General features: G+C 42.4%; 1 protein-coding gene across 2 annotated transcripts in view; it reads left to right on the top strand.

Annotated features, from left to right (window-relative positions):
* COP1 (COP1 E3 ubiquitin ligase) overlaps window positions 1-25,553 on the top strand; it is a 163,932-nt gene that overhangs the window by 75,322 nt on the left and 63,057 nt on the right. For both annotated transcript variants that reach the window (XM_063134089.1, XM_063134080.1), the window contains exons 13-15: window positions 517-625; window positions 2,850-2,931; window positions 10,610-10,726. In XM_063134089.1, the coding sequence (XP_062990159.1) occupies window positions 517-625; window positions 2,850-2,931; window positions 10,610-10,726 (308 nt within the window). The remainder of the gene's footprint in view (window positions 1-516; window positions 626-2,849; window positions 2,932-10,609; window positions 10,727-25,553) is intronic.

Genomic DNA, 25,553 nt, shown 5'->3' with positions numbered 1-25,553 from the left:
TGAGTAACAAACTCAGCAGTGTGTCTAGCTGCAGCCCTGATGACAATCCCAGTCCTCCCACTTTGTCAGAGAATGAACAGGGCTCAATGAGTCATGCTGTGGGCTGAAGCCTTTCACTCCAATGCATTATGTTTCTTCTTCATGGGACTGTTGACACCTCAGACAAGGTTTTATATGGGTGTACAGGGTTTTCAGCACACTTAAAAGTGGGCATGTGTTTCAAGTGTCTTTATAAGTGTCAACATAGATTTCTACTATTTAATACAAGACAATCCAATGAAGTGGACTATTTTGTTAAAACTTTTCACTATATTGAACTGAAATTGAGATAGGCCCAAAGAAGAGTTGGGCACATAGAACAATCAGAAAATCAACAGATCAAATGGCCTTAGAGAGGCAACAATTCGTGCTGGTGAATAAATTACCCTGAGCTGTTGCAATACTCATTCTATTATGCTCTCAGTTGTAGTTTAAAGGAAAATGTTTTCTTATTTGGGGATTATTTCTCTCTTACAGCTGTATCAGCTGGAGTAGTTACCACAAAAACCTGTTGGCCAGCAGTGACTATGAAGGTACCGTCATCTTGTGGGATGGGTTCACAGGGCAGCGGTCAAAAGTTTACCAGGTAAAGAAGTGCTGCTTTTTGATTCCCAAAGAACAGTGGTGTACTTAAACTAGAGCATGATTCTTACTAAAGAAGGATCTATTTGGGTCTTCCTCACTTCCTCTTCATCAAAATGTATTTGTAAATGCTACTAGTCGGTCCTAATTTGTGTGTCTAAAATAACAAGCAAGAATTGTAGAAAAAGAATGGGAACTGCCTGCTATTTCATTAGAAGTTGTTTTAAGCGTTCATACACATTAAAAATGTTCAAATGTTATTGTGAACAATATTTCTGTGAACTACGTGGGGACATTAATGAAACGTATTAGGAAAAGAAAGGATTAGAAGCTAGTGAAAGAGGTTTCTTAGTAACATCTAAGACCACTGTGACTCTGATCCAAAACTCCAAGAGCCTCCAATATGTCTAGGGAAGTCCTACATACACTTATCAGGGATGCATGTATGGACTTCCTTCCTCCAAGTCAATGAGAAAGTTCTCCGACATGCAAAAGTTCTAAGCACTGGAACTTCTATTGGTACAGTGAGCTGTTGAGGTGGGCCAATTAAAAGCAGGAGTAGAATTCTTTCATGTCCTGAGCCTGTTAACAATTTAATTCAAGGGTAGCCTGATTGTATGATTTGTATTTTGTTTGTTTTGTAGATTAGTATAGTAAATGTCAGAATGGTTGATATTTACCATCAATTATTTTTTTAAAAAAGACCAATAGTAAATCAAGTGCATCCAATAAATGACTATTTTACTAGTTAATGATGAAGGCTAAAAATAAGGATAAAGTATGTTTATCATATCATGCCGTGTCCCTGATGTAAATGTCAAAAACAAATGTTATGATTCAGACATTCACCAGTAGATCTTAAGAACCATCAAGTGCCTTCAATAAATTACCCATTGTACCTTTCTATCATTTACCAATAAATATTGACATTTATCAATATAGGACTGGGAAGTATTTTCATCCATGTATTAAAAACTTCATTAAAATAATTGCAGGTACACTAATGAATTGATTCCAATGAATCAATGGCTAGTAGATACATGCAAAGAAAAATGGAGGGATAATTAAGATGCAAGAGATGCAACAAGGGGGAAATTCATGTGCTTGGTATAGCTGTGCCAGCCTGCTGCTTATAATATCTGGCTGGAGTGCTTATCCCTAAGCTTCTGCTTGGGAGTAGGACTTCAGCTTGGTATGCCTACTCTAGATTTAGATCCCCCCTTTTTTAAAGGTTCTGTTTTATTTTGGTTGAAACACATGATAATGCAGAAGGTATGGAATATTCTTTGGATTGCTTTCTTCAGTTCCTTGACTATCCTGTCTCAGCCATTTCTCTGGTGTTTTAAATTGTCCCTTCTCAAATTAGAAACTCTTTTCACCAGAATATTTCTACATAAGCTGAATGAAATATGTGCCCACTATTCAGAGAAGAATAGAGTTGCTGAAATGGATCTGTTAGTAAAAGTTAAATAGGATTCTTCTAGCTCTTGAGAATACTGGTATCTAAGGAACAACATATTACTTTGAATGTCCTACCAAGAGGTTAATGCATTCATTTATGGGGGAAATCTAGATATTTAGTATTTGACAATTTTTCTGTTAAGAAAAGAAAAAAGCCCATCAGGGAGCAATAACAAACCAAAGCACATCCATAAGAAGAAGAATATGAACTCCTCATCTTTCAAAATGCAGATAAGCTGTAGGTTGAAAAAAAAAGAGGTCTTGCAGTCTACTTGCCCTCTCCAGGGGCTGCTTTCAAACAGTGGAAGCAATTTGTCTGGGTTGGAGAGAAAAAATCAGTTTGAGCCTCATTAAATATAGGCTTGGTTCAGACACAAGAAGAACCCAAAATATGGGTTGAATCATGGGTTGTTCTTATGTGTGAATGCTGTAGTATGGCTTAACTGCGATGTGAATCATGAACAACCCAGAAGGAGAACCCGTGATTTGTTGTTGGGTTGCAAACTCTGGATTGTTCACGTCAAACAACCCATAGTTAAACCATAGTGCAAGGTTTGCTTAAAGGCCAATGATTCAACAACAACCCATGATTCAAAAACAACCTATACTCAGCCCATTCTCGAGGTTGTCATTACATGTGAAGCAAACCAAAGCAAAGCTTCGACCATATTAATTTATCTGAAAGTGCAAGTCCTTCATTACTATTTCGTTTATATTTGAGAAGCAACTTGCTATTGTTCCATTTCTATTCCTCTCCCTGAAAACAGGAGCATGAGAAAAGATGCTGGAGTGTGGACTTTAATTTAATGGATCCCAAACTCTTGGCCTCAGGCTCTGATGATGCAAAAGGTATGATTTTTTTTCTAATTACCATTCCAAGGTTGAATTTATATTGGCTGATTTGTTTATTGTGATGTGTGAACCAGGAATTTGGGGTTGTCTCTCCCCAAACAAGCCAGAGTCATAAGCTTTGGTTTGTTCTTGCCTTATGACTCTGGCTTTTCGGGGAAGAGACAAGCCAGAATTCCCAGTTCACATATTGTGATACACAAACAGTGATTTATTTAGGAGAATCCATGTCAGAATAGTCAAGCAACATGAACTAGCACACTGGTTTGTTCACAATCAGCCAGAATTCTTTAGACTTCCGGCTTATTGTGAGGTGTGAATGCAGCTTTTAGGGGTCCCATTCGGAAGTGACTGCTATTTTATGCACAATGTAGTATGCAAAACCTTCTCTTCTCTTCTCTCCTCCATCCACCCATAAGGAGAAATGTTTCATCTTTTGTAAGAAAGTTGTTACTTAGTCCTGAGTTGATTCTAGAATCTTCCCTGCCTTCTTGCCTTCTCCCACCTCTTCTTCTGTTTAATGTTTTAGGTATTTAGGTCTTCTGCAGATGTGGATTGTGTGCTTTTTTCCTTATTCAAATATGAATTCTTTCTGGCCTAAACCATAGCTAAGGGTTATGCTAGTACCGTGGTAGGACCAACGTAGGACGTAGTTAATGCAACATTGCAAATAGCCCTGGAAATGTTTCTTGATTTGAAGTGATAGTAAAGGTACAAGAATATTTCTGCCTTTTTAATTCCAGGAGGGGGAGACTTAGGGCAGATAACAATCTTGCTACCATCTTTTCCAGATTTTATTTTTTGTTGTTCAAAACAGATTTCTCTATCCACTCTATAAAGGACTAGGAAAATGGTTTGTTATATCTACAAAGTTTAAGCCCGTACTAGCTTTCGATCTGGCAACTACTCACTCCACTTTTACCTGCATAGGAAAGCTTGTCTTCACATTTTATAATCAAATATTTACTGAGGATATAAAATAGATTGATCTCGTCTGGACACCAACCACTATATCTGTGTTGTGTATTTTCTCTAGCTAATTGATAGCCAATCCATTTAGAAGCCAAGTTGAAGACACCATAACGTTTAGTTGATGAGTACAGCATTTGCCATGAATGTGAAAAATACTGAAGACTGCAGAGAAGTGAATATAAAGCTCTAAAATAAGTACTTGGTCATTAATGCTCCCATAAGTCTTAAAAGAAAAATCAGTGTGTGCACTTTTGAAAGCCCAGATCTCAGTATACATTGGACATAAGGAAGTTCTTATTGGGCTGCATTCATACGTAGCACTAATTGATTTAGCCTTTCACAACACACTAACCCACACTCATTGGTTAAGTGTGGGTTGTTTTGAACTGTGGGTTGTTTGTTGAATCAAGTTTTATTGTGCTGTATGAATGCAGTCTGGGTAGCTTGTGATTTGTTACCCATCCTGAACAACCCAACAACAAACCATGGGTTCTCAAGGTGGTTTGTTTGAGAAAAAATAAGCCACACTGCATGGTTAATAAGCCACCCTGGCTGTGTTCAGTCAACACACCAACCCATGGTTCAACAAACAAGCCATGATTCAAAACAACTCACACTCAATCACTGAGCATGGGTTAATGTGTTGTGTGAACAGCCCCATTAATTGTTTTGCAGACGAGCAGACAAACTATGGCTTGTTTTTCTTATTTCTGGTTTGTTTCTCTCCCACCCATTTTACCAGCTTTCAAAGTCCCCCCCCCCCATGCTGCTTGTTGTTATGTGTGAACCTGGCAAGATGGGTTGTTGGAGTGATTGACAACCCCCCCACAACCCCCCAATAGCCCAGGTTTTCTGGATGCCTTGCCAACCACCCCAACAACCCACCCTCATCAGATTCGCACATAATGACAAGCTATGATACTCCCCTGACATGGCTCTAATATTAGAAATGGTGGCCACTGCCATTGCATTGAGAAGTCACACAGGGAGATCCATCTTCAGTCGCTTCTTGTTATGTGTGAATCAGGTCGTAGCGTTACGTGTGAACCAGAACTTGAACTACATCCTCTGAAATGGGGAGAGTTGTGCTAGGACTTGTACAGAGAAGTCGTCACATTGTTTGCCAAAGAAATAGTTAAGTTTCAGTATGAGGTCCTGTTTTGAGCAGCCAACCCCAGCTAGGCGTCGCTTTAACATGCTAAAAAAAATGGATGTCTATTTGGAAGATAAGCTCTCCTTTAACATGCACAGCATGAATGGCGACTAAAAGAGATGAAACGCTTGAGAATTTATATGGAGAGAGTTTCTCACTGCTGCCTTTGATTGTACAAGGAATGGTCTTGACGTCTCGCAAAGGAGAAATTTAAAAAATGATTAAATACATTTAAAAGACATATTAACATGAAATTGTAGCAAAGCTGCATTTTGTATGTAATATTACCAATTAATGTCTAATACATTTAAAGAACACTAGCGTGACTTCCCTTGGGGTACAATTAAAAAGAGGTTTGTAAGTAAACTTTTTAGGATTTATCTTTCCTGAAAATTTGGCAGTTTAGAGAAGTTAATGGCATCTAAACAATGAGCCATTGGGGGATGGTAGCTGTGAGTCACTTTAGAAGTGGCCAAAGTCTCATCATTAAGGTGCAATCCAAGTTGCAGTTGTAGGACTTTATTCTTTCTTGCTGATATAATGATTTAAATAGTCTTGATTTAAATTAGAGGACGGCAACCACTTTTGTTCTAGGGGCACGATTACCTCCCCACAGGACCAACCTAAGGGGATGATTGACATCAGGGGATTGGGGCTCACACCCTCCAGGATGTCATGTGCTCCCCACATACTTTTCATTTTTTAAAAAATCTCTGCATGCCTCTCTGCATGGAGAAAGCAACTCGGTTGGGGCTTGCAGGAGCTTGCAGGTGTTGTGGGCAGTGGCCACTACTTTGCCCATTCACACTTCTCACAGTTGTCTCTCTCTCTAAGTCATTGCAGCCAAACCAAAGCCTCCAGCCTCAAACAATCTCTCTCTTTCTCTCTCTCTCCCTCTCCACCCCAAAGTCTCCCGATGGTCCAGCTGGGCTGCGCACTTGTGGCTGGGGATATTGCTTATTGCAACTTATTGCTTGGTCATGTCTGGTTACACTTACTTTAAAAACCTGCCAGCTGCCTCCACCTCCACTCCTCCTGCACAACCACTTCGACTTTGATGCACTCTTAAAGCACTCTGGGTGGCAAGCCAGCCTCTCAGGGCCAAGCTACAGGTACATCTGGGCTGCCTTCAGCCTCTCTCTGCCTTATGCCAGCCAGCCAACATCTGTAGCCTTAAACAATCCCCCACCCCACTCTCTGCCAAAGTCTCACAACAGTCCAGCCGGGCTGTGCACTTGTAATCTGTGGCTGGGGGTGGGGTGACAGTTTATAGTTTGGTTGCATCCGGTGACCCTTGTTGTTGTTTTTAAAAAAACCTGTGCTGAATATTATAGAATGCGATGCTAGAGCACAGCCTGTTTGGAAAACATTCCTAATTCCTGTGCTTAATTAAAGGCTACCTTATGGGCATTGATAAAAATGGCAGCATAGGGCTTATATTTGGAGAACATCTTTGCATGTGCACTTTTAGAGTGTCCTAGGGTTCTGTGTCAAAATACAGCGTCCCTCTTCTACTTTGAACAGATATTGTCAACAGAAATTGTCTTATTTTTAACCACAAAAATGAAAATTACTTGCATCCCCTGCCATCAATCCAATAATATTAATATCCTCTGCTGCCAGTGTGACACAGACTGTTCTGTTTCTTGGCATCTCCTCTTTAGACATGAGATAAGCAAAACAAAAGCTTTAGCATGTGAAAATCTCTTCCAGATGGAATGCTGTATAATCTAATCGCCCTTGTGGGAAGAAGGAGGGCTAAGGCCATTTTGGAAAAGCTGTTTGCGTGGATAGTATACTTATTCATGTGCTAGACTTTGTTAACTAAAACAAAATGGAATATGATTAGCTGGAAATTGGCTACAGGAGGGCATAACTTGTTCATGTAACTTTTGAGACTCTTCAGATATTCATATTGAACTTCCTGTGAAACTCACCTAAGACTTTATGTTCATATTATAAGCCAGCAAAGTTAATAAAGTTGAAGTTCTATATTTCAAGGAGAAAGTTTAACTTATGAGTAGCTTTCTCCTATTGAAATACATGAAAAAGTGCTTAATTTTAGCTGGATATTAGTGTGTGTGTGTGTGTGTATCACAGTCTAAACCAAACCAACAAAGTTTTAATACGGACATGTTGATTAAACTGTGTGTTCTTTATCTAAAAAAAATAATGGTGTCCGACAGGGATTGGGAAGTAAATAGTGGGGTCCCTCAGGGAACCGTATTGGGACCAATTCTTTCAACTTATTCATAAATGATCTGGAATTAGGAATGAGCAGTGAAGTGGCCGAGTTTGCTGATGACACCAAATTATTTGAGATGGTTAAAACACAACGGGATTGTGAAGAGCTCCAAAGGGATCTCTCCAAGCTGGGAAAGTGGGCATCCAAATGGCAGATGCGGTTCAACGTAAGCAAGTGTAAGGTGATGCATGTTGGGGCAAAAAAACCCAACTTCAAATATAACCTAATGGGATCTCAACTGGTGGTGACCGAACAAGAAAGAGATCTTAGGGTTGGGGTGGACAGCTTGATGAAAATGTCATCCTAGTGTGCAGCAGCAAACTCCATGTTAGGCATTATAAGAAAAGGAATTGAGAATAAAACTGCCAGTATCATACTGCCTTTATATAAATCTATGGTGCGACTATACTTAGAATACTGTGTACGGTTCTGGTCACCACACCTAAAAAAATGATATTGTAGAGCTAGAAAAAGTTCGGAAAAGGGCATCTAAAATGATTAAGGGCCTGGAGCATCTCCCTTATGAGGGAAGATTACAACAGCTAGGATTGTTTAGCTTGGAAAAAAGGAGGCTAAGGGGAGACATGGTTGAGGTGTACAAAATTATGCATGGTATGGAGAATGTGGATAGGGAGATATTTTTCTCCTTCTCTCAAAATACTAGAACCCAGGGTCATCCCATGTAGCTGATTGGTGGGATATTCAGGACAAATGAGAGGAAGTACTTCTTCACACAGCGCATAGTTAAATTATGGAATCCACTACCACAAGATGTAGTGATGGCTACCAGTTTGGATGGCTTTAAAAGGGGGTTGGATAAATTCCTGGAGGAGAAGGCTATCGATGGTGACTAGCCCTGATGGTTGTGTGCTATCTCCAGTATTCGAGACAGTAAGCCTGAGTGCACCAGTTGCTGGGGATCATGGATGGGAGGGTGCTGTTGCACCATGTCCTGCTTTGTTGGTCCCTGGTCAACAGCTGATTGGCCACTGTGTGAACAGCATGCTGGACTAGATGGACCTTCGGTCTGATCCAGCATAGCACTTCTTATGTTCTTAAATAGTTAGAGTTATGAAAATCAAATCTTGGGCTTGTCATTATTTTCTCCCCCTTCCTGAAATTTAAGTAGGTGTGTTTGCTTAACCTTATAGTTCATGTTATAGCTTTGTAATATCTCTTGGGGTAAATCAGCTTTACTCCTCAGTATATGCAGTCTATCCCCGTATTACCCTAGAACAGCTTTGCAATTAAGTTCACAAAAGTTAATAGGCTACAACCATTTTTACTAGATTGCCTGCCCACACATAACTATGGCAACAAAGGGATAAAGTAAGTTATATGCAGCAGCCCTGATTGGATGTGCCACTGCTTTTAATCCAAAATTGTTGGAAATGTATCAAAAGATTTTAACACAGGGCTGGAGTTAGCGTGATGGGTGTAGGGTGTAGTTTTTGTAGAAAACTCACAAGAACATGGGATAATATCTAGAGAATCTGCTAAGAAGTTACTGCAAAGGACGATTACAGTAACTAGTAATTTCAGAGTGTGCTTTCCGGGAGCAGAAAGCAGTTTTCAAAGTTTTTCCGGAGAGTGGTGGGGCCTTTCCCCCTTCAATCCCATCTTCAGTTCACTTACTCTTTTGTTTTGGAGGCATTCGATGTGAGAACTGCTAAGAAAAGAGAAGTTCAGGACCTTCAGACTGTGGAATGGCCTGCCGGAGGAAATTCGTCAACTTGACGGTCTTGTAGAATTTAAAAAAGCAGTAAAGACTTGATCTATTCCGGCAGGCCTATCCAGTAAAATTTTAGAATGTTTTAAAGATGTTTTAATGTTTTAAAGATGTTTTAATCACGTATGGTATGTTTTTAATCAGTTTTTAATGTGTATTTTATATCATATTTTTATACTGTTTGTTTTATACTCTGAATAGTTTTAGTTTTTATGAAACGCCCAGGGAGCTTCGGCTATTGGGCGGTATAAAAATGCAATAATAAATTAATAAATAAATAAATATCCTCTTCTGTGCAGAAAGGGTTCTCTTCCCAAATAATACACTAGTTCTTTCAAGTAGGGATCAGTTTAGAATACAGAGACAAGGGGTCACTAACAATCAGCCCACAAATCATGTAGGATCCACCAAAAGAAAATAATAATAATTAGACCTTCTTTTTGTTTCCTAGAAATATTGTTAATGTACATGTGAAGGTACTAGAGGTAACCATAAAATTTGTTGAAAACTGCATAATGTACCTATGAAGGAGACTTAGCAGAGTGTCAGTCTGATGTTGCATTTTCTTCCGTAGTGTATTATGAAGATGAAAAGCCATTTTCATCCCAGCATATAAAAGTCAGACTGTAAAAGGGTAATCTAGTGACACGGATCTCAAATTTGTTAACACACCCATGACATCCTGAGCCTGTTTTGGAATTATGCCATCTCATTAGACCCATATGCCATCAATTTGCACATTAATTTTCTGACATCTGTGTTTTGAAACTGTGACATGCAAATCCAGCCTAAGTATGTTTACTTCATTTTATTTCTGAGTCCATTGGCATGTACGTAACTTTACCATGTCCTTTTGTTGCTCATCCCTAAGTATGTCTGCCCACCTCCCCTCAATGATATAAAAACTAGATCTATGTTGTTTGGTTGTAACGTAGATCACTGAGCATAAATGCGTCAGAATACAGCTGAATGGCAGAAAGTGAAGCACATCCATTTTGTTTCTCTTAAGTCTAACTGAAACCAGTAGCCTCAGGTGTCTTGAGGTGCGCATCTGGAAAAAAAGTTTCTATGTAGAATAGAAGCTTGAACTATCCTATTCTAGACATTATTGTAAAATAATCTATTTTACTCAAACACAATGAGGTTTGATAACAAGTTATCAAAAATGGCATTTTTGAGTTAAAGGCTGGTAAAGATAAATGTTCAGTAAATGGCATGAGTGACTTTTAATTTTTAAATAACTGCGTGAACCTCTTCTAGGGAAACTTGCTGTCTCAGTGCTGGAAGTTGATATTTTGACTTGCCTTCTAGTTGTGAACCTATGAATATTAATTTTTAAAATGTGACTTCCCCCACCCCTCCATCCAGGGTTTGTCACACACTGTTTTTGTGGTCTTTGTACTAAAATAGTTGCTGTGAGATCTCATAAAATATTGGTACTAAGCACTGTTTAGTTTTATTAGCAGATTCTCCATTAGCAGTAAAACAATCAAAGAGTAAACATGACGTGTGAATAAGCTAAGAAAATCAATCACAGCCTAACTTGTCCATTCTGTTTGTGTTTCTGATTTTTCCTTAGTGAAGCTGTGGTCAACCAACCTGGACAACTCAGTAGCAAGTATTGAAGCCAAGGCAAATGTGTGTTGTGTGAAATTCAGCCCATCATCTAGGTACCATCTGGCCTTTGGTTGTGCAGGTAGGTATAACAAGTGAAACTTCGTGTGTTTGACAACAGAACAAGATGAAGAGGATTGTAAAATCCTTGATGTATCCACACTATGCATGTTAACCGTGAGGTGTTATGTTTGGGCTGTTTGTCTAATCATTAAGATACCTATTGCCAAGCTGTGATTAGTGATGCAAATTGTGCAGTACTTAATAATTCTTATCTCCCAGATGTCCAGAGGGGATATATCTGCATTGGTGCAACCTCTTGATTGGGTCAGTTTTCTGGTTTAACCAGACCTCCCAGCAGGGGGTTGGTGGAGTTCCTCAGCTCTATCAGATGATGTTATTCAATTGAGTTTTCTCCTCCCCTAGTAAGGGTTTGACTTTGGGGATACACAAACATTCAATTTTTAGAGGAAGAAGCCTTGAAGGCTGCATCCCCCATCCTATGAGGCATTCTCTTTGTCAAGTTAATGCAGGAGCAGGTATGCACACTTAACTTCTGAGTAGACATGCTGTGAGGGACTAAAGAAGCTTCATGTCTCCTCCTATGAGTCCTTCTTCCTGTTGTTCCCCTGGGTTGGGGCACTACAGAACCCAGTGGCTAAAGCTTTTTTCTACTTTTTGAGTAGAAAAGCGGGACAGAAATAACTTGAATAAAACAAGCCTGATTTATGCGGAATACAGGCCTTTGGTAAGCTTCCAAGTATGCTTAATCATGTTAATGCAGTTACCATATGTGCTAGCCTACTTGTATTTATTTATTTATTTATTACATTTTTATACCGCCCAATAGCCGAAGCTCTCTGGGCGGTTCACAAAAGTTAAAACCATAATAAAACAACCAACATGTTAAAAGCACAATTACAAAATACAGTATAAAAAGAACAACCAGGATAAAACCACACAGCAAAGTTGATATAAGATTAAAACACAGAGTTAGAAAAGTAAAATTTAAATTTAAGTTTATTTATTTATTTTTTATTTATTTATCATACTTATGCCCCGCTCCTCAGCCAAAAAAGGCTCTCGGAGCGGCTTACACTTAGCAAAAAAGACAGTCCCTGCCCTCAGGCTTACAGTCTAATAAAGACATGACACACAAGGAAAAGGAGTCCAGGAGGGAGGGAGGGAGGAGAGAGAGAGAGAGAGAGTCCAAGAGGAGCAGGCCCCGATGTTACTTCTGCCTGCTCCTGTCCCCTCGGTCCTTCTTCTTCCCCACAGGGCCAAGATGGAAGTTAAAATTAAGTGTTAAAATACTGAGAGAATAAAAAGGTCTCCAGCTGGGGACGAAAGCAGTACAGTGTAGGTGCCAGGCGGACCTCTCTGGTGAGTTCAATTATGGTTCTAGGAGTACTCCAAAAATGAACTGATCTTTCAGAGGGAGTGCAACCCCATCCAGAACAGGCAATAACCACTCACCCACAGGGCTTCTGTCTTGTCAGGATTCACCTTCAGTTTATTGGCCTTCATCCAGTCCATTACTGAGCTTAGGCACTGATCTAGGACTTGCACAACCTCTCCTGATTGTGATGTCACAATTGTCACATGGAGATAGAGTTGTGTGTCATCAGCATACTGATAGCATTTTGCTCCAAATCCCCTAATGACTGCCCCCAGCAGCTTCATACAGATGTTAAACAACATTAGAGACAAAGATGGTTAATTGCCAAGGGGCTGAGGACTGGTCACCTAGTGTTACTTTCTGAAATCAACCCTGCAGGTAGGGCTGGAACCACTATTATTTTATTTTTTATTTTTTATTTATTACATTTCTATACCACCCAATAGCCGGAGCTCTCTGGGCGGTTCAAAAAATTAAAAACATTCAAAGTATAAAACAACAGTATAAAACCATAATATAAAATACAATATAAAAGCTCAACCAGATAAAAACAGCAGCAATGCAAAATTACAAATTTAAAACACCGAGTTAAAATTGATTTATAGACTTAAAATACTGGGAGAATAAAAAGGTCTTCACCTGGTGTCTAAAAGCATATAATGTAGGTGCCAAGCGAACCTCCTTAGGGAGCTCATTCCATAGCCGGGGTGCCACAGCAGAGAAGGCCCTCCTCCTGGTAGCCACCTGCCTCACCTCCTTTGGCAGGGGCTCGCTGAGAAGGACCCCTGAGGATGACCTTAGGGTCCGGGCAGGTACATATGGGAGGAGGCGTTCCTTCAGATAGCCTGGCCCCAAGCTGTTTAGGGCTTTAAATGTCAATAGCAGCACTTTGAATCGGGCCCAGACCTGGACTGGCAGCCAATGAAGTTGTAAAAGGGCTGGCGTAATGTGATCTCGCCGGCCAGTCCCTGTTAGTAAACGGGCTGCCCTGTTTTGTACCAGTTGAAGTTTCCGGACTGTTTTCAAAGGCAGCCCCACGTATAACGCATTGTAGTAATCCAAACGAGAGGTTATCAGAGCATGGATAACTATAGCTAGGCTATCTCTGTCCAGATAAGGGCGTAGTTGGTATTTCAACCTAAGCTGATAAAAGGTGCTCTTTGCCACTGAGTTCATCTGTGCCTCAAGTGACAGTTCTGGATCCAAGAGCACCCCCAAACTGCGTACCCGATCCTTTAGGGAGAGTGCAACCCCGTCCAGGACAGGGCAAATATCACCTTGCCGGACAGATGAACCACCCGCTAACAGTACCTCCGTCTTGTCTGGATTGAGTCTCAGTTTGTTACCCCTCATCCAGTTCATTACCGTGCCCAGGCAGTGGTTCAGAACAGTCACTGCCTCACCTGGGTTTGATGAAAAGGAAAGGTAAAGTTGGGTATCATCCGCATAGTGATGACACCTCAGTCCACATCTCCGGATAACCTCCCCCAGCGGCTTCATGTATATGTTAAACAGCATAGGGGATAAGATAGAGCCCTGCGGAATCCCATGGCTTAGGAGCCACGGCACAGAGCAATAATCCCCCAGCACCACCTTCTGGAATCGGCCATCCAAGTAGGAGCCGGAACCACTGCAATGCAGTACCTCCCACTCCCAACTCGGACAACCTATCCAGAAGGATACCATGGTCGATGGTATCGAAGGCCGCTGAGAGGTCCAGGAGAACCAACCGGGTTGCACTCCCCCTGTCTCTCTCCCGACAGAGGTCATCCAACAGGGCGACCAAGGCAGTTTCCATTCCAAAACCAGGCCTGAAACCCGATTGAAATGGATCTAGATAATCCGTTTCATTCAAGAGTGCCTGGAGTTGTCCTGAAACCACCTGCTCAAGCACCTTGCCCAGGAAAGGGATATTAGCCACCGGCCTGTAGTTGTTAACGTCCTCCGGGTCCAGATTAGGCTTCTTCAGGAGTGGTCTAATTACCGCCTCTTTTAAAGAGGCCGGCACCACTCCCTCTCTCAAGGAGGCATTCACAACCTCCTGGACCCAGCCGGCGATCCCCTGCTTACTTGATGTAATGCGCCACGAAGGGCAAGGGTCAAGCACACAGGTGGTCGACCGGACTTGGCCAAGCACCTTGTCCACATCCTCGAGCCTCAATAACTGAAACTCATCCAATAAAACTGAACCGGACGGCGCTCTGAACTAGTGGAGCTGCATTAAGTGTGGTGTCCAATTCATAACGAATCTGAGTGACTTTATCTTCAAAGTGCCGTGCAAACTCGTCACAGCGTGCTACCGAGGGTTCCACCATCTCTCGCCCTGGCCCAGAGTGTAACAGGCTGCGAACCACCCGGAAAAGCTCCGCCAGACGACACTGAGAAGATGCAATGCTGGTGGAAAAGAACTGCCTCAGAGTAGTTCACCGCCACAGAGTAGGCTCGATAGTGAGCTCTAACCCGTGTTCGATCAGACCCAGCACGAGTTTTCCTCCACCTGTGTTCTAGCTGTCTCCCCTCTTGCTTCATCGCCCTCAGCTCAAGTGTATACCAAGGAGCTGACCGGGCTCTGCTCAGAGGGAGAGGACGCTTGGGCGCGATCGTGTCAACCGCCCGAGTCATCTCTGCATTCCACAGAGCGACCTGGGCTTCGACAGGAGCACCGGCCATATCAGCAGGAAAATCCACCAGAGCCCTCTGGAATCCATCGGAGTCCATTAGCCTCCGGGGGCGGACCATTTTAATAGGCCCCCCACCCTTGCAGAGGGGAAAGGCCGCCGAGAGTCTAAACCTCAGTAGGAAGTGATCCGACCATGACAAGGGGGTAGATGTTAGTTCCCCCACTTCCAGATCACCATCCTCCTGTCCAGTCGAGAAAGCCAGATCAAGCGTGTGTCCTTTTACATGTGTTGGTCCAGTGACGTGTTGAGACAGCCCCATGGTTGTCATGTCAGCCATGAAGTCCTGAGCCGCTCCGGATACAGCGGCCTCGGCATGGAAGTTGAGATCCCCCAGAACCACCATCCTGGGGGTCCTCAACACCAGGTCCGAGACAACCTCCGTCAGCTCAGGCAGGGAGACTGTTGGGCAGCGGGGTGGACGGTACACCAGCAGAATCCCTAATCTGTCTCGAGTACCCAACACACAGTACAGACACTCAAGATCAGCACTCGACTGAACAGGAAGCCTAGAGAGCGAGGTTGTATTTCTATAGACCACGGCAACCCCCCCTCCCCAGCCCTCAAGTCTGTGCTGGTGCTGCACCGAGTACCCAGGAGGGCAGAGCTGGGTGAGAGCAACCCCTCCCAGTTCACCCACCCAGGTCTCAGTGATGCATACCAGGTCAGCCCCCTCATCCACAATCAGATCATGGATGAGGGAGATTTTGTTTTGGACTGACCTGGCATTCAGCAGCAGCAGCACCAGACCCGAGAGCAAGCTGATAAGGCCGCCAGGAACCATCTGGTTGGGGGAAGAACTAGAAGAGAGGATAGCTGTAAGGAATCTAGCCCCTCTACTCCTCATCTGGCCTGTTCCTCCCCCAGCACCATACCCCTCCCCCTACCCGTGACCACAGTTATGCAGGCACCCCCATATCCCCCAGAGCTCCCCAGGCACATATTAAAAATTATTTAAAGGTTGATGAAAAGTTTTTTGTAAAAATTGCTGTTGGTTGCTGGTTGTTGGTCGGCTGGTGTTCTCCAAACAGGGTGGCTCCTCTGTGCGGCGCCAAGTGCGGCGCCAGGTGCACACTCGGCGCCGCACTCGGTGCGTTGCTGAGGCGCTGCCTCTGGCTGGCTGGAGCTTTACCTGTAAGCAAGGCGGGGCACTGGTCAGCAGATGTTCAACAGGTGGGGGAAAGAGACTGCAGAGCCCAGGCTCCTGCAGCCCCAGGTTTCCTCTCCCCATAGCAAGCACTTGTATGTAATATTAGCATGCTAGCAGTGCTCCCAACCCAAATCACCAGTTGCCAGAATACAAGTGCTAATACACAAATGGGCAAGCTCATATAGTAAATGTATTGAAACAAGACCAAGTTCACATGGAATGCTTATCATTGGTCCTACATAAATGAGCTACAAGCGGATGATGATTTTTGTTTCATCAAACCTCAACAACATGAAGGTGAAGAGAACAGGTGTAATATATGGACCGCACACTATGGTTGTGCAGTATGCTTCAAATGCCAGAAGGCTGGAAACTTAGATGTAAAAATATTGTAAACCATTTTGCCTCCTTAATCCTCAACACAAAGGATTAAGGACTTCTTTGTGACATGAGGAGGCTGTGTAATGCATTTTGCCAACCCTTACCTAATCAATCTCCAGGAAAGGATAAAGGGATAGTTGATCCTCTGCCTAGCAGTAGTCCACAGTTCCTAAGGAGAGCTGCCTTATAGTACTGACCTTTTCAATTTAAAATAGCAAGTAACATCAATCACAGTAATAGTAATGAACACCAGATTAACTCTGTGTGTGTGTGTGTGTGTGTGTGTGTGTGTGTGTGTGTGTGAGAGAGAGAGAGAGAGAGAGAGAGAGAGAGATCCTACACACTGCTTCTTAAATTGTAAATTGAGTCAGATCATCAAGTGGATACTTCATATCAACCGTACTAGATTCTCATTGTCATCCTTTTTACTCACCCCACCCCACCCCAAATAAAGAGGGCAAAGATAAGTAGCAAAAGTACTGAATAGACGGAGGGAGGATGTGTAAGAGGAAAATTGATATCAGTAGTGTTGAAGGGCATTTTCTTACACCATTCTTGGGAGAGTGTTGGAGGTGATTTTTAGTTTTATCTTATATTAGTTCCATTTCTGAAGTTCCACTGTTTTGGGGGGGGGGGGTTAATGTTCATAAAAACTAGAGACTTAGTTGTGTGTTGATGGAAAGAAGCTACATTACAGAAAACTATTTAGCATGTATCCCAGTAAAGGATATTGAAGGATTTCAATACATTGGATTGGAGGTTTGGCTTCTGAGTAGGAGTCAGGCAGAAAATCTTTTGGCACTGTCATTTTCAATTAGGGATCTCAACAGCTTGCTCTTTCTGTCTGATTAAAATGTGCTGGCTATACTGCTCTTTCCATCATAATTAATATTCATATCTTTTTAGCATAGAGAATTCAATTTTTTCTTTCATAATGGGCTCCCATTCTGCCCCAGTTGGTGACAAGATGAAAGAGTAAGAGTGATTTTAATGGCAGCTCTTCAAAAAATGTCACTATGTGTAGGCAGAGATTCAGAAGAGTGCACAGGACTCTCTTTGGGGTGGCCAAGCACAGCTAGCATCTAGAAGATTTCCACTTCTCATAACAGAAAGTAGAAAATCCACAGTTGCATATGTAGCTCTGATCTTTATTATTTACACATGCTGAATGCGCCATGTTTGAGTTGGTATAAATTTGTTTTCTGTCACAGAATGTTGTTTGTTTGGGCCAAAATATTGAACTGTCCTGTTCTGTAGAGCTTTGACTAGAGAAGAGAAGGCTTATGTATAAACCTTAATGGAGTGAGCAAAATCATCACAGTGGCACCAGATGTATACACACTTTCACCCCTTTTGGATTAGTTGTCAGGGTCAAACCAGGATGTGGGCAGCTAGCTGGATGAAGAAAAAGTCAAGGGCATACAGGGAAGGAACAGGTAAACCAATTGGGCAGGATTTGGGGAGAATTGGGACAAAACAGGACAAAGTCACCAGAAAATCAAGAAACAGATCTGAGGTCCAGCCTAGGAGGTGTCTGTACACATGAGTGGTTGAACATCCTGCCAGCAGCCTCTTGCTGATTCCTTTGAAAGGGGACTGTTGGTAGGTAGCTGAAGTCAAAGATAACTGGGAAACTCCAGAACTCTTAGTTGAATTATTCTGGATGACTCGTATCCAGAATAGTAGGTATCAGGGGAAGGTTTCTAGTTTCCTGTGTGTGAGGAAATATTGCAAATAGAGGCACATCCAGTCATTTGATGCCCTATGCACAGTCTAAAGTAGTTTCACTCTTGACACACGTTTACTACATAGTGAGAACAATACGAAAATAAGAGCTCTGCTGTATCAGACCAAAGGCCAGTCTAGTCCAGTTTCCTATTCCCACAGTGGCCAAACCGATGTCTATAGGAAGCAGGACAAGAGCACAATAGAACCTCCCACTTGTATTCTTCAGAAATTGCTATTCAAAGGCATACTGCTTCCAGTACTAGAGGTAATAGCCATTGTAATTAATTATCACCATGCATTTGTGTAATCCCCCTTGAAAGCTTGCCTTTTTCTTTTAAGCTTAAAGAGACCCAAATAATAAATCTTTTCCTTATAGGGGTGTTGCTCCAAACCCTTTATCATGAAGGTTGCTCTTTTCTGCACCTTTTCCAGTTCAACAGAGTCCTTTTTGAGGTTGCCAGAATGGTATTCTCAGTGTGGTTGTACCACAGATTTGTTTAAAGATGTTATGATATTTGAACAGGGGTGGACAACTTGTGGCCCTCCAGAAATTTTGGTCTACAAGTCCTGTTCTCCTTCACCATTGGCTCTACTGGGTAGGACTGGTGGGAGTTGTAGACCAAAACTTCTGAAGAGCCATAACTTGCCCACCCCTGGTCTCTTGTCACAATTATTTGCCTCAGTTCTTCAGACTTCCTAATCATGTTAGTTCAGGCCAGTTATCTGTTCTACATCTTCTGCAGTGAGGAGAGACGTAAAGGATTCATTCAGCTTCTCTGCAATCTCATTATCCTCTTTTAATTCCCTTGTATTCCAAAAGTCTAACTGCCTCCCTAGTTGGTTTCCTGCTTCTGATTTAAACATCTTATCTTGTTGATTTTAATGTTGTTAGCCAGGGATAGGCAACTTACAACTTAAGCAGTTCTAGCATGAGTGATCTTTCCCTTTCCTGGCAGCCCACTGTGCAGGAAGAAAGAAGGAGAGAAAGAAAAGGGGGGTGACAGAAATAGTAAAGGTGTGGTTCACCCACTTCTAGCTCTGCTCCTTCCTAGCTCTGACTTAGGCTCCACTCATTGCTGACATGTAACCACAACAGATTACCCACGAGGGAATATGGCCCTCACTATACATGATGCAACAGCCCCCACAGGTAAATTAATCTACAGTGGGCTGATGTTTTATGTGAACCAGCACATTGTTTGCTTGCATTTCTTTTCTGTGCCTCATTTGTTCTCTTCATTTCCTGAAGAAAGCCTTCTTTTCTCACATAACTTCATTGACACTGCTCGTTAACCTCTGTGGTGATCTCTTGAACTTGGTTGTACGTTTCCTGACTTGCTGTATACATTATAGCTAGGGATGCTGTGAGCATACGCTTGGTCCGTGAGGACAGCGGATGCCCCCACCTCTGGTCCTCATGGGCCCAAGTAGCATTCCTGGTGCAAGGACGGACCTGTGCCTGAGTGCTCACGAGATCCCAAGAGCACTCGGGCACGGGACCATCCTGGCTTCCAGGATAGTGCCCTTTGCCCCCACTGTGATAATGACAGCTGCCATTAACACAGCAGGGGGAAATACTCAATTTCCTCAGCCTTGGAGAAATTGTGTATTTCTCACGCATCCTCAATGGGGGTCTTGAAGGCTCCGTTAACTCAAGGGTGCCCAGATAAAGGTACAACAACTCCTGAAAGTTTCATAACAATCAGATGTATGGTTTTTGAGTCCGTCGAGGACATATAGACAAACACTTCCTTTTTCCAGTCAGTTCAGCAGCACTTACCTCTCATACTATGGCCTGGGTGCCACTTAGAATTTATTCCAGGGTTACCTGTCCTCTGGTTATTTCCATGACCAACTGTTCTAGCATATCTTGTTTAGAATATCTAGAAATGTCCACTCTTTGTCATGATCAGAACATGCATTTATGTGGTCTGTGTGCCTCTATCTCTGCAGACGAGTGGGAGAGAAAATGAAAGATGATCAGGTAACATCTCAGCCTTTTTGGCAAGAGGAAGTAGGATGTAATTTGGTAGTTATTGTAACTTCCTCTCACATTAACTTTATCTGCACAGCTGCTGAAGTCAAGAGAGTGTGATGTTATTTTATTGACTAGGTTTGTTCCTCAGTGCTTTACCAATGCTCCATGTGTGTTCATCTCTGTTCATTACCTCTATTTTTGGTGCAGTTGTTTAGAGGGAACGTAAAAGGGATGAAGCAAGATAAGGAGCACTAATGTATGTGAATGAATGAATTCCTTTATTTGCATCAGCCACATTTAGCATTTGAAATGGGATGTACAGAAGAATAAAAGCAAGATTGTGCTTGACCAAAATTACACAAGTTGCATTCTAAAAAAAGTACATTAAATACAAATTCCAAAATTAATACAAGTCGTTACACATAAAATAAGAATAAGTAAATAAAACAAATAATCTTCTGTTCAGTCAAAGGAGCTGTGAGAAATTAAGACTCTGATAAAATGGTAGATCTTACTTTGATAGCACCTGCTAAAAATTTTGCAGTTTTTTGCTGTCACCTGCTTATTTTGGTCTGCAAGAAGGAAAGACACAGAAGCAATAACTGACCGCCCTGGAATAGATAACAGTAGTGGAGTGATCACCTATTTGCTCAAGTCTCTGTTAAAAGTACAAGACAATAATACATAAGCTACTGTTTCGATACTGCCATCTCCACGTGGGCATATGTGGTTTTCCAATGGGATTCTTTATAAATTGGCCCTCAAGTACAGCTGATGGCAGTATATCAGTCTTGCATAAGTGAAAGCTCATCTGTATTTTGAAACAGTTAGATTCTGCAAATAAGGTGCCAAAGTGTCAAAAAGACAAGATGGAAAGTAGTCATACCACACTAATGTATGTGACAGCCAAGAATGTAATCGATGGGAGAGGGCTATGGGACTACAGAGATTGAATGTGTGACTTAGGAATATTTTAAAAATGGGAAGCACTGATTTCTGGGTGTTAACACCTACAAATGTTTTAAGGGTGAAATAAATGGTTTGCACTTGCTTAAAAATGTCTGTCTTAAAATTCCCTGGTTTTAAAGCTGAAGTGGGCAACCAGCAGCCCCCAGCCTAATTTATGCAGCTCTGTCTAATTTCAGATGCCCTCTGCGTAAGAGCCGTGCAAACCTTTAACAAGAGCAATCTGTCTCTTCCCCAGCAGCCTGCCGCTGAAAGGCCTAATAAGATGTTATCTTTGTCAGTCTCCAAACAGAAATAGCCCACTGGGTCAATCAAAATGGTCAATCTAAAAGCCAGTCTAGAAACTGTATTGAAAGGAATCCAGGCTGACATCTCACCCAGGAATGCCTAAAATTGAAGTGCAACCTACACGTCCAATTTATTTCAATGGACCTTACTTCGAAGTCTCTACTTAAAATTGAAGGCTTGAATTCACATTGGCTTTTAGCAAAGCTAACAATTGCTGCAATCTAGTGAAAACAAGAACTTAGTTGTAGTCACTTCATGAAATGAAAAGCCAATAGAAATATTTGGGATACTTTTTTTTTTAAAATGTCTGCGCTTATTGTACCTTGGATGACTTCATCCAAAATATTGATAGATGGTGTGAAAAAAGAGAGAGCTGCTTCATAGTTCAAACCTAAGGAAGGCTGGGGAAATCTGTTCAACAGAGGAGAAGAAGAAGAAGAAAGAAGAAGGGAGAAGGGAGAAGAATTTTGTTTTGCCTTCAGCTTTCTCTTTGTAGGCTTCTTGAGTTGCAACACTGTTTAGTATGAATTGTAAGCACAGCTGAATACAAAGGCAGATAATCTCCTTTTGTTTTTAAGGTGATAACTTTTGTCTGTATAAATCATGGGTGAACCTCAGCAATAACACCAATGTGTTCAGGTTATGTGTTTCCCTAGTTTTGGGCATAAAGGTGAAAAAACCCATGTCACTAATAAGTAGGAATGGATGAATCAGTCATTTTCAGGGTGAGCAGGAATTGTATCAAAACATTCAGAGAAATGTGAAAACCGAAGGATAACTGTGTTCCGATCCACATAATAATCCATCAGAATCTACTTTTTAGATAGTACTGCAATATGTTACATTTTTAAATACCAATCTGAAATAAGGGTCTTTCTTTCAATAACTTGCAATATATAATTTAGCAGCCCATCAACAAATAGATTAATAACTCTAGATCAGGCTCAAGAACTACACTCTGTAAGTAACATAGTAGGATAGTCTTATGTTCCGTTGGCAAAGAATATCCAGTAGTTTCCTCCACTATATTTTTCTGAAATTGGTTAATGACTAATACGTTCCCAAAATATGGAAGAAATTAGCTGGTGAAGCAGAACATCACTAATGCCTGTTATAGCCTATTTTATAATTTGGGAATATTTCTGAAGTATGAGATGGCATTCATATTGCCTTTTACAGAAGGTTCCCCCCTTCTCCTGATATCTAGATGGTACAGTAATCTCAATCCCATTGGTTTTGTAAAATTAACTAATCTAACACATCTTCTCTATTTTCCCTTAAAATGATTTTTGTGTTGTAAATTTTATAATATGTGGTAGATTTTACTAACAAGATCTCAAGTAACACCCTTTATGTTACCTCTAATTCAAAAGCAGATTCAGATCTTAGCTCCCCATCCTTCCTAGAACAGCATATCTTAATTGTAAAAGTTGGAACAGAGGCGGCATAGTTCTACCTATCAATACAGTAACTTCTTCAATTTCATACTCCGTTATTAAATGTCTTATTAATATCGACAGTCCACAAACTTGTCCAGATACTGATGTTACCCAGCAATCCTCGTGTTGGAACTGCTTATTTTATACAGTTCAAGTCAAGGTGGCAATCCAGGGCTCAATTGACATTTTTATTGATTTACAATATTTATATACTGCTCCATTCCAGAGTGGTGCACATAGGAATAAAACAGTAAAAAGAAAGATTAAAAACAGCAAATTAAAATGGTTCAATTTGAAACAAAGGACCAATAAAAGTGTCTGGTCAGTTGATGAAGGCTTCCTGGAAAAGAGTTGTTTCAAGCGGCACTGGAAGCAGCCTAGTGTTGGCGCCTGCCTGACCTCCAGATGCAGGGGATTCCAAACAGAACAGGCCACCACACTAAAGGCTCTTCTCCTGGTGGACTCCAGTCAGGCCAAAGGTCCATGTGGAACCACCAGGGGCATGCCCTCCAGTGACTAGGCAGGTTGGTAAGGAAGGAGGTGCTCTCTCAGGTACCCTGGTCCCAAGTTGTTTATGGCTTGTAGTACCAAAACCTTAAACCTGGCCCGGTAGCCAGTGCAATTCCATCAGCAAATGAGTTATGTGCTGAAAAGAGGCAGCTCCTGACAACAGCCGAGCTGCTGCATTCTGCGCTAGCTCCAGCTTCCAGAGCAGACTTCCAGGACAGCTCCACACAGAGCGCATTGCAGTAATCCAATCTTGAGGATACTAATGCCTATGTCACTGAGGCCAAGCTATCCATGTCCAGAAGAGGCCGTACCTGGCAAGTCAGCTGAAGCTGGTCAAAGGCACTCTGAGCTGCTGCAGCCACTTGGGCCTCCAGCTACAATTATGGTTCTAGGAGTACTCCAAATATGAACTGATCTTTCAGAGGGAGTGCAACCCCATCCAGAACAGGCAATAACCACTCACCCACAGGGCTTCTGTCTTGTCAGGATTCATCTTCAGTTTATTGGCCTTCATCCAGTCCATTACTGAGCTTAGGCACTGATCTAGGACTTGCACAGCCTCTCCTGATTGTGATGTCACAATTGTCACATGGAGATAGAGTTGTGTGTCATCAGCATACTGATAGCATTTTGCTCCAAATCCCCTAATGACTGCCCCCAGCAGCTTCATACAGATGTTAAACAACATTAGAGACAAAGATGGTTAATTGCCAAGGGGCTGAGGACTGGTCACCTAGTGTTACTTTCTGAAATCAACCCTGCAGGTAGGGCTGGAACCACTATTATTTTATTTTTTATTTTTTATTTATTACATTTCTATACCACCCAATAGCCGGAGCTCTCTGGGCGGTTCACAAAAATTAAAAACATTCAAAGTATAAAACAACAGTATAAAACCATAATATAAAATACAATATAAAAGCTCAACCAGATAAAAACAGCAGCAATGCAAAATTACAAATTTAAAACACCGAGTTAAAATTGATTTATAGACTTAAAATACTGGGAGAATAAAAAGGTCTTCTTCACCTGGTGTCTAAAAGCATATAATGTAGGTGCCAAGCGAACCTCCTTAGGGAGCTCATTCCATAGCCGGGGTGCCACAGCAGAGAAGGCCCTCCTCCTGGTAGCCACATGCCTCACCTCCTTTGGCAGGGGTTCGCAGAGAAGGACCCCTGAGGATGACCTTAGGGTCTGGGCAGGGTCTGGGCAGGTACATATGGGAGGAGGCGTTCCTTCAGATAGCCTGGCCCCAAGCTGTTTAGGGCTTTAAATGTCAATAGCAGCACTTTGAATTGGGCCCAGACCTGGACTGGCAGCCAATGAAGTTGTAAAAGAGCTGGCGTAATGTGATCTCGCCGGCCAGTCCCTGTTAGTAAACGGGCTGCCCTGTTTTGTACCAGTTGAAGTTTCCGGACTGTTTTCAAAGGCAGCCCCACGTATAACGCATTGTAGTAATCCAAACGAGAGGTTATCAGAGCATGGATAACTATAGCTAGGCTATCTCTGTCCAGATAAGGGCGTAGTTGGTATTTCAACCTAAGCTGATAAAAGGTGCTCTTTGCCACTGAGTTCATCTGTGCCTCAAGTGACAGTTCTGGATCCAAGAGCACCCCCAAACTGCGTACCCGATCCTTTAGGGAGAGTGCAACCCCGTCCAGGACAGGGCAAATATCACCTTGCCGGACAGATGAACCACCCGCTAACAGTACCTCCGTCTTGTCTGGATTGAGTCTCAGTTTGTTACCGCTCATCCAGTTCATTACCGTGCCCAGGCACTGGTTCAGAACAGTCACTGCCTCACCTGGGTTTGATGAAAAGGAAAGGTAGAGCTGGGTATCATCCGCATAGTGATGACACCTCAGTCCACATCTCCGGATAACCTCCCCCAGCGGCTTCATGTATATGTTAAACAGCATAGGGGATAAGATAGAGCCCTGCGGAATCCCATGGCTTAGGAGCCACGGCACAGAGCAATAATCCCCCAGCACCACCTTCTGGAATCGGCCATCCAAGTAGGAGCCAGAACCACTGCAATGCAGTACCTCCCACTCCCAACTCGGACAACCTATCCAGAAGGATACCATGGTCGATGGTATCGAAGGCCGCTGAGAGGTCCAGGAGAACCAACCGGGTCGCACTCCCCCTGTCTCTTTCCCAGCAGAGATCATCCAACAGGGCGACCAAGGCAGTTTCCGTTCCAAAACCAGGCCTGAAACCCGATTGAAATGGATCTAGATAATCCGTTTCATTCAAGAGTGCCTGGAGTTGTCCTGAAACCACCTGCTCAAGCACCTTGCCCAGGAAAGGGATATTAGCCACCGGCCTGTAGTTGTTAACGTCCTCCGGGTCCAGATTAGGCTTCTTCATAACACAGTGCCTCCAACGCCCA

This window comes from Elgaria multicarinata, chromosome 1 (assembly GCF_023053635.1).
Source record: "Elgaria multicarinata webbii isolate HBS135686 ecotype San Diego chromosome 1, rElgMul1.1.pri, whole genome shotgun sequence".
In the NCBI taxonomy this organism is placed as follows: Eukaryota; Metazoa; Chordata; class Lepidosauria; order Squamata; family Anguidae; genus Elgaria; species Elgaria multicarinata.
Note: the sequence above shows the minus strand (reverse complement) of the source record. Positions and strands in the feature narration are given on the sequence as shown.